This window comes from Semicossyphus pulcher, unplaced genomic scaffold (genome assembly GCF_022749685.1).
Source record: "Semicossyphus pulcher isolate SPU_LCO1_2020_fin unplaced genomic scaffold, fSemPul1.0.p SCAF_7, whole genome shotgun sequence".
Taxonomy (NCBI): domain Eukaryota; kingdom Metazoa; phylum Chordata; class Actinopteri; order Labriformes; family Labridae; genus Semicossyphus; species Semicossyphus pulcher.
In genome coordinates this window covers 25,313,783-25,331,735 of record NW_027211748.1, presented here as the reverse complement: position 1 = coordinate 25,331,735, position 17,953 = coordinate 25,313,783, and the positions used below count along the sequence as shown (strand labels likewise).

General features: G+C 42.6%; 1 protein-coding gene across 1 annotated transcript in view; it reads right to left on the bottom strand.

Annotated features, from left to right (window-relative positions):
- brinp2 (bone morphogenetic protein/retinoic acid inducible neural-specific 2) overlaps nt 1-17,953 on the bottom strand; it is a 239,961-nt gene that overhangs the window by 43,344 nt on the left and 178,664 nt on the right. The window contains exon 6 of the mRNA XM_069685311.1: nt 9,970-10,206. Coding sequence (XP_069541412.1) covers nt 9,970-10,206 — 237 coding nt within the window. The remainder of the gene's footprint in view (nt 1-9,969; nt 10,207-17,953) is intronic.

Here is a 17,953-nt window from a genome sequence, read left to right as displayed (position 1 = left end):
AATTATGTTACCATTCAATACGCCTCCTGACTTTTACTGTAAAAAGCTTTTCACTCCGGTGTTTTGACCCTTTCAGTCAGTAAGAAACAGAATTCCTTTGTGATCTCTGACGTGCTCCTCTGCTCGCAGAAACCTGGCAACAGAAGACGCCTAAATCTTTAACCACTCAGGATACTCTGGACGACATCGTGATGGGATGAGGGCGACCTCACTGAGGCTTCATGAAATCCATTAGAGGGGAATTAATGTTGGACATGTGTGTGGGAGTGTTTCTCTGTGTTTGCTGATGCACGTATGGGACCTGAGGCTTTATTAGCTAATACAAGTATCATGGCAGAGTTGTGGTTCTAAGGCTAATAATGTTAATCGTAATTATCAGACCTGAAAACCCTGATTAAAACTATGTTTGGAGAGAAAAGGTAAACATGTGAGCTACATGTGCGGCCGAAGGAGCCATTGATAAGACACAGAACTTCCATTTGACCTCTGATAACAACTGATGGAAGGAGCTTTCATCGACAGGCTGGATCTTTGCAACATGCCTCTGTCCTTTCTCATCCGAGATGATTTTGAATGATCTTATATTTATCACAAAGAGAAGCCCCTTAGACGCCTTGTTACAGAACTCTTCCTAACCTAATCAGCGGTTATCAGGCACTTTATCCTACACAAAGCAAAAGTCTTTGTCCAGGACAAAACCCAGACAACAATGTCTTAACTGGAAAAATATGTAAAACGCCAAGTTACAGCGGCAGTGATTTCTCCCATGTTCTATGATTTCTACAATACCTGTGCACTGAAAATTTGTTGTGCTATATTTTTGTATTTAAATGGCTTAGCTGGACCATTCTGCATTTGTTTAGCTTGAGCTGTCTCAAGCTGTGTCCCAATCCAGGGGCTGCAGCCTTCGAAGGCCGTGCTTGAAGGTTGATTGCGTCACAGAAGCGCGTCGTGACACAAGGGTAGACCAGACCGTCTCATTTCAGTTCGTCTTTAACGGTCTACGCAGGCTGTGAATGGAGCATCCTCCGTGGACTGCCTCCTTCGTAGGCTGCAGCCCGTGGATTGGGACACAGCTTCAGTGTTGCGAATGTGTTGATGTTTACATTCACCGGAGCCGGCCACAGTTATTTAACACCATTATCACTCAACAAAACTCGTTGTGGTCTACAAGGTAACCAGGACACTCTTTGTTTGAACAGGAAAAAACAAGCAAGCACCAACGCTGATTTCTTCAGTAAAGTTTGAGCAGGAGATTATGGTTGACATGTTGGGACGGCACCTTCTGCTTCTCACTGCGCTCCTGCTCACCCTATCAGGCTTTGTTTCTGCTGGCTGTACAGTCCTCCTTACATAACAGCTCCTTTATACACTTCAGGATGCTCTCGTAACTTTGAATTAGTACATCGTCCAAATAAAATGACATCCCTGCCCATTCTTACTGCCAGCTTTAATTATGAGAAAAGCACATAATTAACATAGCTTGGCTCTTTGTTCAAAGCCAGCATCTGAAGGCTTTTAAATACAGAAACAGAACCAGCTTCCCACTGAGTTACTGGAGGAAGATATCATTAACAGACTTTAACAGGCCCTGATATTCATTGTACTATTCCACTCTTGAGTTTCCTTTTTGTCCTTTAGATTAGCTGTGATTCATCGATGCAGATCTCCTTGTCTGTCTGCACTCAAAGAGCCGTCTGCTTTCCAAGATCCTCACTTTATGTTTTTAAGTCAAATGAATGAATAACAAATAATGAGCTCAATATTTGTTTTATTTCAAGCATGAATTGACAGATGTCGTCTCTGTAATCTAAATAGTATATCCAGATAAATAAACCTCTCAGGGAAAGATCATTCTGAACCATGAATTCAAAACAATGGCATGTTGTTGAGGCTCCCTGGACTGCAGTTAAACCCTTAAACCAGAATGTATGAGCCCATTCTCATGTTTCCTTCACTCATAACGAGAAACGATGCTGACAACAACTGTAACACATGTCAGAAGAAAGATTAAGGTTGGGGCGCCTACTGTAAAACAAGAAAGAAGTACGGACAGACAAATGGAGGGCAAGAGAGAGAAAAGACAAATGAAAGAAATAAAGAAGAAGCAAAGAAAAGACAGAATTTTTAACTGGGACTAAAATAATCCCTCCTTTTGTTGTTCTGACAAATCCAGGAAGTGCTACATCTACACCAGCAGACAGGGTGCTTTTTGACGGACAGAAAGGCGGCAATGGGCAGATATTCAAAGCAGCAGGGTCCTGATAGCGTTAAGAGGAATCCACGCCAGGACTATTTGTAGGTTGCACGCAGTATCAAACAGATTGTTGGTGGCTTGCAGGGATGCTTTTAAATTAACATAATGGAGGAAGAGAGACAATTAGACAACTGCAGAACAAAGCAGAACAGACAAGGTGAAGAAACCATGAGAGGATGTGTACGGAGAGAGAGAGAGAGAGAGAGAGAGAGAGGGAGAGAGAGAGAGAGAGAGAGAGAGAGAGAGAGAGTACACATTTATGATCAGGATTTCTGGCATTCTGATAGTTATAGTGATACAGGAGTTACAATTCAATATATCGCGATTTATTGAGATATCATAGGCACAGTGATATATCACATCCACTATGACTTTTTGTTTCATAGGCCAGAGTTTATAGTGTTCACTCAAGCAATAAATGCTCACTGGTTCCTTGGATTCCAACAATGTTATGTAACAGTTGGAGGTTAAATAAACACAAAATAAATCACTGCCACAAATCTTTGTATAGAGATTTTCATTTAAATAAATGTCTGTTAAAGGAGAAGTTTGGTATTTTACACAAAATGATCTTTGTAGGGATAATTTCCGTTATGTTGTCGGACACCTGGATTAACAATCTGAGCCTGTCAGTGGTAAAAACAAGCACTTTTAGTGGATGTACTTTGATCGGGTGCAATTGCCCTATAGTGGATGTTGCAGCCTACGGCGGAGGCTATCTACTGGACCGATTCCAAACGTTTTTGTTCCTATGAGTCATTTCAACACCCAAATTTGTCAAACTAGGGCCCAGGTTTAAAAATACCAAACGTCAACTTTAAGTCACTATCTATTGCCGAATGAGGTAACACAACGGTGATTGAGCCCACTGATGAAAGCCGTTGCATGTTTACAGTATTACGGACTGGCTGTCTGGTGCGGTAAAATGGTAATCGACTATGGCTGAACAAACAAAGAAAAGGTCGATGACTACATAGCGATCCATAGCTTTAAGAACAAATAGGAGGCCTCTCGGCTAATGTGTCAATCAAAACGTGTTCTGCCAAGCCTCCACGGTCTTTAAACTTTGATCTCATAAATGCATTTTTACTATTTCTAGAAATATTTCCAGGCTGTAGTGGTATATCGGCCCCCCATTTGACCAACACGAACCGTTCACAGCAGAAGATGAAAGTCTCCCTTTAAAAAAAATGACTCTTCCTCCTTCCTGGCTCTGTCGCTCTCTCAGCGGGGGGTTAACACTGCCTCCTACCCACCCTCAGAGCGGGGAATTGAATCTCAATTACCACAGAAGCTCCGCCTTATGTTTCATGTATGAGTCACCTCATTAGTGAGGTCAGTTCCAACCTCACTCCTCACTCTCTGCTACATGTGTGGTGGCTGAGAACTCACATTGCTCACGTCAGCTCCCTCACATCAGCTGAGGTCATATCCCAGAGATACAGTTTAATGGTTTGGTTGTTGGGTGAAACATGCTATTGGTATGCTAATTCTAACCCTTAATTAGCATCCCTTAGCACAGGCCACTGGACTGTTGCTGATCCATTGTGATGCCTCAATGGGCACTTCTTTACTGCTGCGAGTGTAAAGTGAGAAATATTTAGGGCAGTGATTCTTGCTGCTAGAGCTCAATACTGTTGTTTTTATTATTTTCTGTCACAAGTATTAGCGCAGCAACAAAAAAAAAACACTTGGCAGGTGGGTTGCAAATTCCATTCACTAGTCAGGCACATTAAATCAGTCCCTCCAGGCATTTTCTCTGATTGTTGCGGCCAAAATTGCCAGATTTCGTGGCAGCTTTTTAAAAAAAGTTGCACAAAAATTTGCGATGCTTTGAGCTTTTTTTTTTTGTCCGACAAATTAAACCTCCACTGTGAGCGACTGTGATGAATGCTCTAATAAGGCCATCTATTGGCTGAGCGAGCTGTTTGCAAGTGTTTCAAAAAAGGCTCGACTTTTATTCAAACTGCTTCCATCGTTTTTAATCTCTCTGTTCATCTGCACCTGGTCTTCTTTACTGATCTCACGTTGGTAAAGAAACCTCAATATGTTTGTTTCGCTTATATAAGCCAGTCCATGTCTTCACTGAAGGTCAGAGATCAGCATGGTGAGCATCAGCATGGTGACCACAATGTTGCTTTGTGTGAGTTAAAAAAGGAACCTCATCCACTGATACTTGCAGCTCCTCTAGTTGTGATTTTATTGCTTTATTAGGGTGAACATCTGTATTTTATTTGTAGTCAGTCCTACAAATTGACTACAGCACAAATTATACTGCAGATAAAATAAAGTTTGCCTCAGTAGAAGTGAGCGGGCTCAGAGACACTGAAAGAAAGAATAACACGTTGTAGGTTTTGGTCTTCTTGTGTTAAAGTGATAACCTCGAAGATTTATTTTTATGTAAATAAATGTTTGTTAAGTCACTATCTATCTCTGAATGAGGTAACACAATGGTGACTGAGCCTATGGCCCACTAATGAAAGCCTTTGCATTTGCAGTATTACAGACTGGGTGGAAAAAAATCACAAGCGGCGCCCAGTTAGTGGCGCGTTTTCCATCAGCCAGCAGTGGTTGGTCTGCCAAAGAGGGTAGGCAGAGCTAAGTGGCTCCTTTTCCTGTCTCTGCAGGTGTTGCGAGTAAAGAGTAATCTAATATGGCTGAACAAACAAAGAAAAGATGGATGACTACAGATACAACTTCAACAATAAGTGGAAATCCAAAGAAAAAGAAACAAACTCGACGCTCAGATGAAGGCAAACAGTCTAAAGAGTAAAGCGACCGTCAGTGAGAAAATCAAGAGTTACAACCATAACATAGGAAGCCAACCGTAGATGTCGATGTTGCCGTTTATCGCCATAAGGTGCCGCCAAATAGAATGAAACTGAGATCTTCTAGACGATGAATTTCAGAGCCTTGCTGAGGGGCTCAGCATGTTGTTACATCCGACATAGCATGAACTATTTACCTTAATGTGAGCGAGATGCAGTCAGATTCAGACTCTCCTGTCGTTAACTGAGGCAAAATAAGTATCTTTAGAAATGCCAACAAGGCCTGAACATACAAAGAAAAGGTCGATGACTACAGATACAACTTCAACAATAAGTGAAAATCCAAAGAAAAAGAAACAAGTTGGATCCTCAGATGAAGGCAAACAGTCTAAAGAGGAAAGCGACCGTCAGCCAGGAAAATCAGGAGTTACAACCGGAGCCAACCGTGGACGTCACACATGCAGCACTGTCTGGATATCTTGGAAGTGTGCCCCCGCAATCTATTTATTAACTATTACACCTAAAGTTTGTTGAAGTACATTTTTGAGTGACTTTCCAAGAAGCTGAGTTAAAATGTAAACCTCACACGGCATACAGGATCATATCCAGACCAATGATAAAAAGTGTGCTCCCTTTACTTGAAGTCTGTGACAACAGAAATAAAAACAACAGCACTGTGTTTGGAATGTTATTTCCTCCTCACTGGATAGACCCAGGTATTAGGAAGTCTGCTGCTCAGCCCTGAAGCTGGCTGTGTTTTCCAATTTCACGAACCCAAAGGTGTGATGTTCCAGACACAACTTATTCACACCTTCGCAGGACATCTTGCCTCCCCAACCGCACCGGAGATCTCTCACACAGCTAAAGCAAAGAAAAACCTCCCAGCAGAGAGCTCCTGTCATTTGTATGTATGTGTGTGTGCAGCTAGCTATCAAGCTAGCTTTGGATCTTCAGCTGAGGAAATGGTGAGTGGCTGAGGTTTGAGGGCATTCTTCTCCTCTTTCCTCTCACACACAATAATTTAGCCTGTTCCTTGTCCTCCTTCTGTCTCTCTCTGTCACACACACACACACACACACAAAACAATCTCTCTCCCACACACTCACACACAATCCTCGCAGTTGTTTTCCCCTCGCCACAATAAATTTATCAGGCCATCCCAGCAGACGAGATTCAGCCCAAGTTTCTGGGCACCCCCAGAAGCTAGACACCACTGTGACCGAGTGTGCGTGTGTGTGTGTGTGTGTGTGTGTGTGTGTGTGTGTGTGTGAAAAGAGAGGAAGAGATAGTAAGACCGAGGGAGGGGACACTCTGAAAGTCAAACAATATTTGCGATTATCTTCCTCTCATATGCATTCATTTTTCATCTCAGCTCGCCTTGTGTGAGTCTGGGTAAGTGTGTGACTGTGTAAGTGGATTGTGTGCGCTCCTTAAAATTAGATAAAAATTGGATAATCCCCTAAAAACACGCCCGCGGGTGTACAGTATCTGTCTGTCCTCAACCATGATATTTTTAGCTCATTGAAACGCATGAACCTCTGAAAGTACTGAAGGCCTCGTTTTTTATGACAAACAGCTCAAAGTTAAGCTCCTGACAAAAACCATAACGTCAGCGGAACAAGAAAGGCCTGGAAATAACACGTCCCCGTCTCTTCTCTCAATACACCGTCAGTGCGTCTTTTTAAAGATTTAACATGCAGCAAAAAGGCAACTTTGCAAAGTCAGGTGCTGTCAAAGAGGGGCTAAGTGAATGCACAGCGATGCTGTTTACCTCTGTTATGTCACTCACTAAGCATTTCTCCTAATACATGGCGGCGCACACACCTGAACTCAGCAGGGAAACACCCACAAAGGTAAAGCGAAAGCTGCCAGAAACCTGCCTCCAATTAAATCCCGCCTACGCCTTCCAAGTCATTAAGGAGTGAGCTGGTGATGTGTGGAGATGTAGCAAAAGACGCCCGAACTGTTCTGCATCACTGCTGCCATTACATCACACACCTGTGTCTCACTCTCTGTGATGAATGGTGTCGATAAAGCTGTCTGGCTCGGTGGAAATCGATTTATCAAAAGTGAGACTGACTTTACACCTGATGGGGCCTCAGTGTGATGAAATACAACTTTTACACTACCGGCTCTAAACTTTGTCCCACATCGAGTCCAATAATTCTGCTCTTTCAAAAAGTGAGCCGAAGAATGATTACAGGCTGAGTTTCACTTGTTAATAATGTCGTCAAAAGTTGTGTGTTTTTAGAGAATGAGGAAGTTGAGACAATATTAAAATTAACTTTAGTTTAACATCCACTTTCAGAAACTGCTGTGAAGTTATATTTCACATGAGGAGAAAAAGCCTCCGCACAGTTTCAACATAATCCAAATAATGTATCCTGACATCATTACTCTCAGCCTGAAAAAAGTATCTGTCTATATCCCACCGCTGCTTAAATCACTACAGCGCCTCTTCCTTTATTATATTATTATTATAAATGTACTACAGTAAAGCAAGCATTGTTGCTACAACTGCAGAAGATGGCCAGTCACTGTCCCAACCTCTATGTTCATGTTCTTTCTTTAATCACTTGTTTCCTTTGACTTAGCTTTGGTGTGCTGATGGTTCAGTTGCTAATGAGAAGCTCAGGCCTGTGCTAGCCAAGAGCAACCAAAGTTGCAGGCTGTAAAAACAGAATTATTTGTATAAAAAGAAGATACCACTTCTTCCATGATTATGTGTAAAACAAGAAATCACATGATTTCCCTCTTGAAATGTTGAATTAATTAAAATGAGGGTTTCACGGCTTCACCTTTCTTGGTCTCATATGACAAGTAGTTTGTGATGGCTAATGTTAGCAAGCTAAACTTATACCCCTTTCCTTCCAAAATTAGCGCGTTTACGCAGGTTTTTCAGACCCGGGAAGACCCGCCTATAGATGCCGATTGTCTCTTTTCCCATCGCCAATGAAGTATACTCCTGTCGGCCTCTTTTCTGCTGAATCACCGTCTGACGTCACAAACGCGCCCGAGACAGGGTTAGTAAACAGTGAAGATGTTACTGTGGTTAGGTCTCTATTGTATCTATTACTCATTCAGTCTGTTTATCAAACTCGGCGCTGACAAATTTGGAACGATGTTCGAGTGCTGCTCGGACGGAGACGGGCTGCATATGTAGCTGAGATGACGAGGAGTCGCAGAAGTTACCGACGGAGCATAGCAGTGCGGCAGAAAGGGGGCGGGGATTAGTGTGTCGACACAGGTTTTGTTTCCATAAACGCCTATCGGAGCCGAGGCGATAATTACCCGGGTCTGAATGCCGATTGTAACCTTCCCTACTAAGCAAAAAAGCCGGATGTTAGCAGGTTTTTTGACCGGTGGGAAAGAAGGTTAAATGTGTCTTTATAGACAGCAGCCTACTGAGTTCACCAAGTCTATGACTCCACTTGTGTTTAAGCGTTTACCATTCATTGTCCCATCATTGTAACCTGAGGCCACAGTTCAGCAAAGCGACATGGCCTTGATTAGAAAGTTGCAGGTGTTGTGAGCCGAGAGATACCGTATTCAGTTCCTTTCTCATTCTGATCTTGTGTGACACAAACACGCCTAAACTCTGATCCAGACACAGTCAGTTAAAAGTGTGGCACTGCTCTGAACAACAGCCCTGCAAGAGTTTTCTCCCATAAAACACACAACAGTCTCAGTCACTATAAAACATGAAAAATATAGCATACTAAAGTTTTTAGATGCTCATATATCAGGCTTTTATATAATGTGTCTTTATGCAGAAGCTCAGAAACAAATGATCTGTAATCCTGTTGTGTTACAGCCCATCATCACTGACTGCTCTCTATTTGTCAGTTAATATCACAAGTGATTGCGAACACAGCTAGAGCAGCACTTCACAGGTACACGCTGTAAAAGCAGAGTGTTATTGAGAATGAACTGCATCCAGCTCGGAGCTATAAATCATCACCATCCCACCTGCTGCATCTGTAGCTGAACAATCTTATACAACATGGTCCCTGTCCAGCTGTCCACTGCTCTGCTCTCGTATCTAACGGTAACACAGTCGGGATAATAACCCTAGCCATTTAATCCGCTATTTTATTGTCTGAACCTCAAGTAAAAACAACTAATGAAAAACTCCTGCGTTTCAAATTTCAGTAAATTACTGATAAAAAGGTCGAGTTGACCCTTTAAGTTTTTCAAGGCATTAAAAAACAATCTACTAACATGTTATAGTTAAAGTAGGGCTGCATGGTGGTGGAGTGGTTAGAGCTGTCGCCTCACAGCAAGAAGGTTCCTAGTTCAAATCCTGATTCAGTCATAGGGGGCCTTTCTGTGTGGACCTTGTATGTTCTCCCTGCGCATTCAGGGGGGAATTCACTAAGAATGAATTGCGACTGCTGATAGCTCCATAAATCTGCTCCGTGTCAGGGTCCGATTCACAAAGCAAATTGCACTGATGATATTCAAGCGCAAACATGCCCATAAAGTTCTGCAGAAGCTGTCTGCACCTCCGCTCTCTGCTGTGCGCTGCTGCGCTCTCAGGCATTAGTTTTGCACAGATCGACGGTGAGCAGGGAGAGGAGGGGGCAGCTCTTTTAACAGTTTATTGTGAAGTCCAGACTCGACAGGTGTTTACAAGCTGTCTGTAACGTAGCTTCATGTTTTTAAACGGGCACGCAACAGCAGCTCGTCCTTATAATATATCCCCGTCCTAACGTCTCCAAACATGTGGACGGAGTGTGCCCGTGTGCCGGGGTCGAGGCTGGGTCTTTTTATGTCATATGTACAGGATTAGCAGGCGCAAAAGCCGTGCGACCCTTTAGTGATTCCCCCCTTAGTGTTCCCTCCAGGTACTCTGCACAGTCCAAAGACATGCTCGATGGGTTAATTAAAGACTGTAAAACTCGCCAACCCAGCGAGTTTCACATCAGCCATTTAAGCCCGTACCTGACTCCACGAACTCCTGGTTGAAGCTGCTCCAAGCCTCTTTGCTCTTCTCCAGGTTCTCCTCCATGACCTTGATGTCAGCGAAGGGACAGTTGCATTCCGGGAAGCGGGGCGAGCACCTGCACCAGCAGTCATTGCTGCGGCAGAGCAGCTCGCCCTCCGAGTTGCACGCCACATAGCTCAGGGCTGCCTCCACGAAACGCCCACGCAGGAACTCTGGCAGGACATCTTGCAAGCCTGGGAGGAAAAGAAACACATGAGAGGTATTTCTTCATTTTTAGAATAAAGTGTTTTTATAAGCTGCTTCAAAGCACTTCTGTGTGTTAACTTGGCTGAGAATAGAAATGTTAAGAGTGTGGAGCTGGAGGTTAAGCCTTTTGTACATAAAGTGAGGAGCTTTTTAAAACATTGAAGAATGTTGCAAAAGGAAATTCTGAGCAGAGCTTTTCTTACAGGGTTAGAAAGACTGTTTTCAACGCCCGGATGTGTTGAACAAGAGTTGTAAAAAAGCAACGAGTGTCACAGCTATAGCAGCTTGGAATTGCAGCTGTGTGTGGATATAGTTTTAATAATAATAATAATAATAATACAAATAATACCTTTATTTATATAGCACCTTTAAAAACAGAATGTTTACAAAGTGCTTTGCTTTACAAAACTCAAGAAGAACTCGAGTCAAACACCAAAGGTCAACAAGGATAAATGCAAGTAAAAGAATAAAAGTGACAAAACAGGAACAAAGGCAGTCGAGCAAAAAGCAATGCAAAGTAAGAGATAAATGAAGAAATAAAAGCAATGAAAGACCATAAAAGGTTATATAAAACACATTAAAAATAAAAATACAAATAAAAAGAAGACATCACATCAGAGGAATGGAGATAAAAAAAAAGGTTGGGATCAATGAAATGAATAAGAGACAAATAAGTAAGTTAAAAAGTAGATAAATAAATAAAATAAAAGCCATACATGATGGTAGGAATAGGAACAGATGAATGCATAAAAAGCATTTTCAAGTGAAAGTGTAAAAGTGAGTTTTAAGAAGTGATTTAAAAGAAGTCACTGAATCTGCACGCCTTATCTCCTCAGGCAGGACGTTCCAAACCAACGACCAGAAGGCCCCCACCTGAGGATGTAAGGGCGCGAGATGGCTCCTAACGAGCTTTTTAAGTGATCAGTAAAATCTTCTAAAACGGACAGGGAGCCGGGTGAAGGGAGGCAGGGATAGGAGTGATGTGATGCCGTGTGTTAAAACCAGTAAGAAGCCTGGCTGCTGCATTCTGGACCAGTTGGAGGCGAGAGGGAGATTCATGACTGACACCGGAAAGGAGTGAGTTGCAGTAGTCGAGTCGAGAGAAGATCAGTGCGTGAGGGACTTTTTCCAGGTCGGCGTGTGACAGAATAGATTTGAGTTTGGAAATAGATCTTAACTGAATGAAACAGGACTGTACGACTTTCTTAATGTGTTGTTGGAATGTGGAGTCTGAAGTTTCTCGCAGTGGGTGGATATTTGATATTTTTTTAGAAGGGATCTTTGACAATATGCATCTGAATGATCCTTTTTAACATTTTTAAACTTTAATATGAAATACATTCAGTCTTTGCAACTGCATACATCAGAAGCCGATCTATCAAAATACTCATGTACAGTACAAACTGTGTGCTGATAAAACTGACACTAATAACACGCCTCATCATGGCTGAGACCAACAGCTTATCGCCGCGCTCCCTCCACTGTGAAGGCTGATCTCTGGCTGCTTGGTAAAGAGACCTCAGCCTTGTATGTGTGTGTGGATTTGATCACGGGGGCAAGAATAGGCTGTTTTCTCCAGACAGCTCGGCTCGTATCGTTGTCAGTGGCAGCTGTAGGTGCAAATACAACAAGTTTCGAAGCCTGCCCCGGGGGCATATTTGAGTAGTTTTGGGAGATACCCTTAGAACTGTCAACTAGTCTGCAGCCGCGATAAACAACCTGCTGTTCCAACCTGCCATGTGCAGGTTGTTCCCCATCTGCAGCTTTCACTATTTGTTCTTCACGCTGTGTTGATGCTCAAATCATCAGGTTTTTTTGCGTTAAACAATGTGTACAGATTCTATTAAACTGAAGCCACCTTTTTGTTTAGAAGCATAATGTAACCTTAAAGTGACAGAGAAATGTTGGGGCCTGATTGTCATGATCATGCATGTTTAGTGGGCAAAGAGAAATGCAAAGAAACATTGTTTCTCTGCTTTGCACCTCAGTAAAGTTCTTCCCAGTGAAAATGTTTTCGCCTGTGCACCTTTCATTTAAAGTCACGCAGAGTTTCAGGTGAATGAAGGTGTGTTCAGACAGATTGCTATTCTATACTACTTGAGTAGGTTTACTTTTCAGATATGTTTATATTTATCTACACTACCAGTCAAAAGTTTGGACACACTTTCCCATTCACTTGTATGAGAAAATGTGTCCAAACTTTTGACTGGTAGTGTTTATGTTTATATTTTAGATTAATAGAGTTGAGGTTATTATTTATTATTGCTGTTAGAATTAATGGATGTATATGTTCCTTCTTCTGTTCCTTATTTTTTTAGTGTGTTTATTTTCTCCTGTGCTGTTTTCGCTTGATAACTGTTGGTAAAATTCTCAGAGCCTGTGTAACCATCTTTAAGGTGAAAGTGAATTATCAGAATGAAGAACTTATAATCTGTGCGAAAACACACATCAAGTCGAATGTTTGAAATCAATGTGCTTTATGCTAAAAAATGATTTGTTTTACTGATTTTTTAAAATTCACTCTGACGTCTGGTCAGAAATAACCGTGTCACGAGTCAGACGTTTTCCAGACAATAGCAGGGTTTTTTTTTACACAAGCAGAAACCAGACAAGACTGAAACTTGACATTTAATGGCTGAAAGGTCAGTTTTCGATGACACGGTTAAAAATAATCAGAGAATAGACGTAATATAAAAAAATGGGAGTTTCTGTGCATCTGTGAGCCCGCATCATCATCATCATTATCAGGTTTTTGTATCCAGATTTTAGACGCGCATAGAATTTAAATTGTCAGTGTTTAGAAAGGCCCAGGCCTCGTCTGGCCCTTGGTCTGAGACCTTTTCTGACATGACATAACCTGCTACTGTAACGCCACAATTTCCCCCAAAACTGTTTGGGATCAGTAAAGTACATCTATCTATCTATGGATACATGGAGCTCTTTTTTAGACACTTGTACCTGGTTTGAAAGCTGACTAGAGTTGATTACTCTAAAAAAAGCTGAGAGACCTGTGAGATGGGAGGTGCGACTCTTTTACTAACTTGAGTTAGTGTGAGTCACTCAGTCAGCTACCCAGAGCTTGAATCCCCCAGCGGCCCAGGCGCTCATAGAGCATGTGCTCTAGAGACTTCCATCAACTTCCGGTTTAGCACTCTGCTAACATTAATGGAGATTAAATTGAAGTGTGCAGCTCCTCTAAACCTTTCTGATAGTAAAGCGAGTAATTTCAGGGGGTTTGTGACGCTCGTTTTCCCATGATTGTGTGCGGAAAAAGCCGTGTTTGGGAGAGCGAGTACTAGGTGAGTGAGTGGTTCAGTGAGTGATTCGCGTGACTCGAGTCAGATCTTCAGCTCAGGGCAGGGAGCGAGCTGCGGGGGAGCCGGACTGTGGGAGTGAGTACCGAGTTGAAACAAAGTGGTCGTTTTTCTCACAGGGCTCGGCTTATACGGTGGTCTCGCCTCACATTTGTAGTTGCAAGTAGGAGGAGTGAGTCAGCGAACGAGTCAGTGGAGAGGAGGACTCATGACTCAGCACAAAGAGTCGTTCATTTTGAACGATTGACTCGTGACTCGCACATCACTGCTGTGAAAAGCCAACAACAATCGTGACCTCCATGAACAGGACGAGCCGGTGGCACCGAGCAAACAACAGAGCAGCTGATTTCCATTTAGCTGCTTTGGTTTCAAGCCTGGCTCCCTGTCATGGCACACTTGAATAGAACAGAGCCATTATTACAATTATAGGTAACACCTGCATTATTTTTTCCTCTGCCAGCTCAAAATTGTCTGCTGTGAAAAAGGCAAACTGGCAAGTTTTCATAATTACAGGTGGCACTGACCTGAAAAATGGCGCCCTTGAATCAGTATAACTCCACAGGTTTTTGGCAAATGGAATCAAACAATGTACAAACTCTCTCTGCAGTCAGAGCGGTAACATGTTAAAGCATGCAGTTTAATCTGAGAGCTGGTTTCACATACTTGAAAGTTATATATAATCTTAAGAGTTTTAACGTACGTATTTAGGATCCAATCACAGGCAACAAGCCCAAGCTGTGGGAGCTATCCGTCTTCATCGCCTTTCACAGCGGGGTAGCATCGCTGTTTCAATTTGCTTTCATTATTGAAATGATATTAAAAATACAGCGACATGCTAATTATGCCAAAGTTTCCTGACTGCTCGGTCTATTAAAGAGAATCAAAAGCTGATGTAAGATGTTAAAAGTGCACCGTCATCTGTGAGAAGCCAGCAGGCAGCTTTCAGAAGGCCCGCTGTGTGCTGTTCACGCTGCTTCTCTGTATCTGTCTGTCTCCCTGCTGCCCGTCTGTCTGTCTAATAATCAGCAATTTGTTATGTCAGAAGCTTCCTCTATCCCCACTTCACAATCTCACTCTGGATGATTTTCAACAGTCAAGTCAATCCCGCTGTGCCCCGGTATGAATATGCATGTCTCTTCTTTGGTATTTACTCTTTCAATGGCTTGGAAAGAGATGTAATTAGTCACAATTCTCCTCTCCAATGCTCTGGCAGGTGTTTCTTTCGCGCGTGTGTGTGCGTGTTTACTGGTTGCAAACCTGGCAGGGGTTTCTTCAGTTTGGGAGACAGCTAAATAACACTCTTCCCATCACAGGCACTATCCCAATTGCTCTGTCTCTTTCACCGCTCCAGTCTTTCTACCTTTTTCTGTCTCTCCGTTAAAATCTTTCTGTCACATTCAGTAGACGTGATAATTTCCCCGTGGACTCCTCTGAGCTTCTAAGGACTCCTTTTTTGCTGCACAGTGGTGGCAGCAGCGGTGGTAGTAGCCTTGGTATTAAAAGTCAGCTCATTCTGTTTTGACATTTCATGCACTTAACATTTACAATCTCAGCGTGATCACATTCAGCGGCTCAGTCTGTTATTTTTCTCCTACTGAGCGCCGCCTAAAATATTTCCTTTTTGAATAAAACCTTTCCAAAGATGACATAACGCGCTTTATTTATATCAAAAACTTTAACCAGTGGAATAGTTTATCTTCTGATAGTTTAAATGTTTTGCATGTACTCTCTTATTGTTGCCAGACACGGTTAACCTAATAACAATGTTTAAGCTCGACAACTAACTGTGCAGCAGTAATGCAATGAATGGGGCGACACCTAGCTAGTTCACGGCAGACAACTCGAGCCGCACTGATTTAATAATTGATATGCGTCACTTCCACAGTCGCCTGACAAACATGTCCTCCCAGTTGGCGGTCTATTTGAGCTGCAAGATTTCCGCTCTCTCCCTCTGCTCTGTCGTCGCCACCGCTGCCCTGCACCAGCACTGGGCTCTTAGTTTTAGCCCCACCACCACCCCAGCATCCACCTGCAGGCTCTGAATAGGGGGTTTAAGATATTACGTCATCACTCCTCAATTTCTGCATGTGAAATAAATCTGCGAGGAGCAATGTTTTACCAGTATAGTGTCATTTCTTATGTGGTTACCAGCTCAGCCTCCCAGTGCGACTTTAGTTTTTAACCATTACTAATCAGTAAGTTCTGTTTTTGCATACAGGCTTTCACCAACTACCGTTAAACTTCAGATAAACACTGCTGAGTCTCTTCTATCACCGAGTGTGGCTGCTCATTTGACAAATGAACACGGGTTTCATTTAGAACCCCTTGTACATTGATCGTTTTTTACGCCATACGTAACGTTTACTGGTCGCCGTGGTGGCACGGAGAAAACAGTAGGACAGTAGACCTGAATGCTCTAAGGGGTCAAGTTTGCAGAACAGACGCGAGGATGCGAGCACAGGAGCTCAGAGTCTCTGTCAGACGATCAGGATGAAGAATAAGGACGTTTACATCACAGTGAGTGACAGGAGGGTCGGGAAGGACTTTATATTTGCTAATAAGGTTTGAAATAATGATGATACCTAACGTGTTTTCCCCATCTCTCTGCATTGTATGCATTAAACATCAAACAAAACATATACTAGACAGCTTCACAGACCTTCACAAGTCAGCGGTCTCTCTCTCTCTCTCTCTCTCAGTGCAGCAGGTAGAGTGTGAAGCGCTGTCACGCAGAGCACGATCAAATTAGTGATTTGCAATTGATATGTTCTTACCAAAATCTTAAAGTTTTCCCTGTACAGTGCACTGCGTTCCTGTCAATGGTGGTGCTCCTGTAGTGAAAACTACTGTATGCAATGAGCCTATTTCTTTTTGTATGCATCTGTATGTGCAATTTGTCCTATCTGTGGTCCTCCTACCACTTGCATTATCGTCCATCGACCACAAGGCATCACGACTCTAAATCGGGTTTATTTTTCACCTTTGAACCTGCAGCGACTCCCGCAGCACACACACAGCTTGTTGAGCTAGTTTTAGTGTATTCATGGAAAAGGTCACATGATCCACGGAATGCAGAAGTGTTGAAAACAGGCTGCGTGAACCGGTCAGGACCGAGATGTTTGACTGGTTTTAGCCAGCAATAGCAACCTGAAGCTGTGTGGAGAAGGATGAAGGAGAGAAATGGGCAGGCTGCCACAGTAAGGTCAGTGTAGTCAGCCTTTAGATCACATGATGCGGTACGAGGCCTTCAGAGGAGAAACAACAGACCTAACTTTTAAGTCAGTACATGTGAACTTGCTCTGTAGTCCTAGCTCTCTTATACTCTGACAGAAATATCTAAGCACAGGGCCAACTGTTCAAATGTTTCCCAAAGGCTTTCTCCCACAGCCTGTGGCTTCCATCAGCAGATGACACAATTCAGGAAGTCGACTTTGTTCTATAAATGTTCATCATACTTTTCTATACTATCTCAGCACTGTTTGCTACCTAGCCACAAGTATCTGCTGCAGCCACAGGATGCTAGAACACCTGACAGCATTAATGTCAGATACTATAGTCTATTCTATCTGTTCTGTTTGTCCAAAACAAGCTGATAGATTTTTATTCAGAACATTAAAAGCGGGAAAATGAGGACAGTTTATTCAACGAGGCCGTCAGACAGAGAGCGACATTTGTTGGTCACCGCTCCTCTTCTCACCTTGCCGCGTTTCACCTTTGACACACATTTCTATCGCGGCAGCGCATTAGCATTCAGCAAAACGCTCGCCTTGTTCATCATGCGACTCGCATCTGCTGCTCCGAAACCAATAAAAACACACCCTTCAAATGTCACACCGTGCGTCTGTGGTGAATATGAACCCTTATTCAGCATTTCATATAATTTGAAGCTACACAAGCCCCAAAGATGCCATTAAGCCTGTATGAATGTATCTGAGGTGGGAATGATAAGGCAGCTTACTAAGGTTAAAAGAGGCCTGCAGCGTGTCTCTTTCTGAATCGTCAGATAAACATAAACTGTGAAAGAGGGATTAGCTGAAAAGGAGTCACATCCTTGAACATTTGCATGGAAGCTAAAAGGAAAGTATTTTCACCCAGCAAGCAATTAAGTGAGCACATCACTGGTGAAAGTTATCTGCAGTATATATATGAGCTTTACAAGATCTTATAGAATCCTGTAAACAGTCGTTTCATCTATATTCATATTTTATATGAATTTAAAATATTTAACAAATTGGATAGAGGTGGGTTTAACTTGACAGCAGTTTCACTTTTCTTCTTGTTTGTTAAAAGCTTTTTCCAGATTAAGGGTACAACATGGAGTTTTGTTTTTTACCAATAGATAGCGGCCAACACTCACACACCGAACGCGAATAGACGCAAATCTGTGGTGAAATTCCATGCAAAGGCAATGCAATGACGC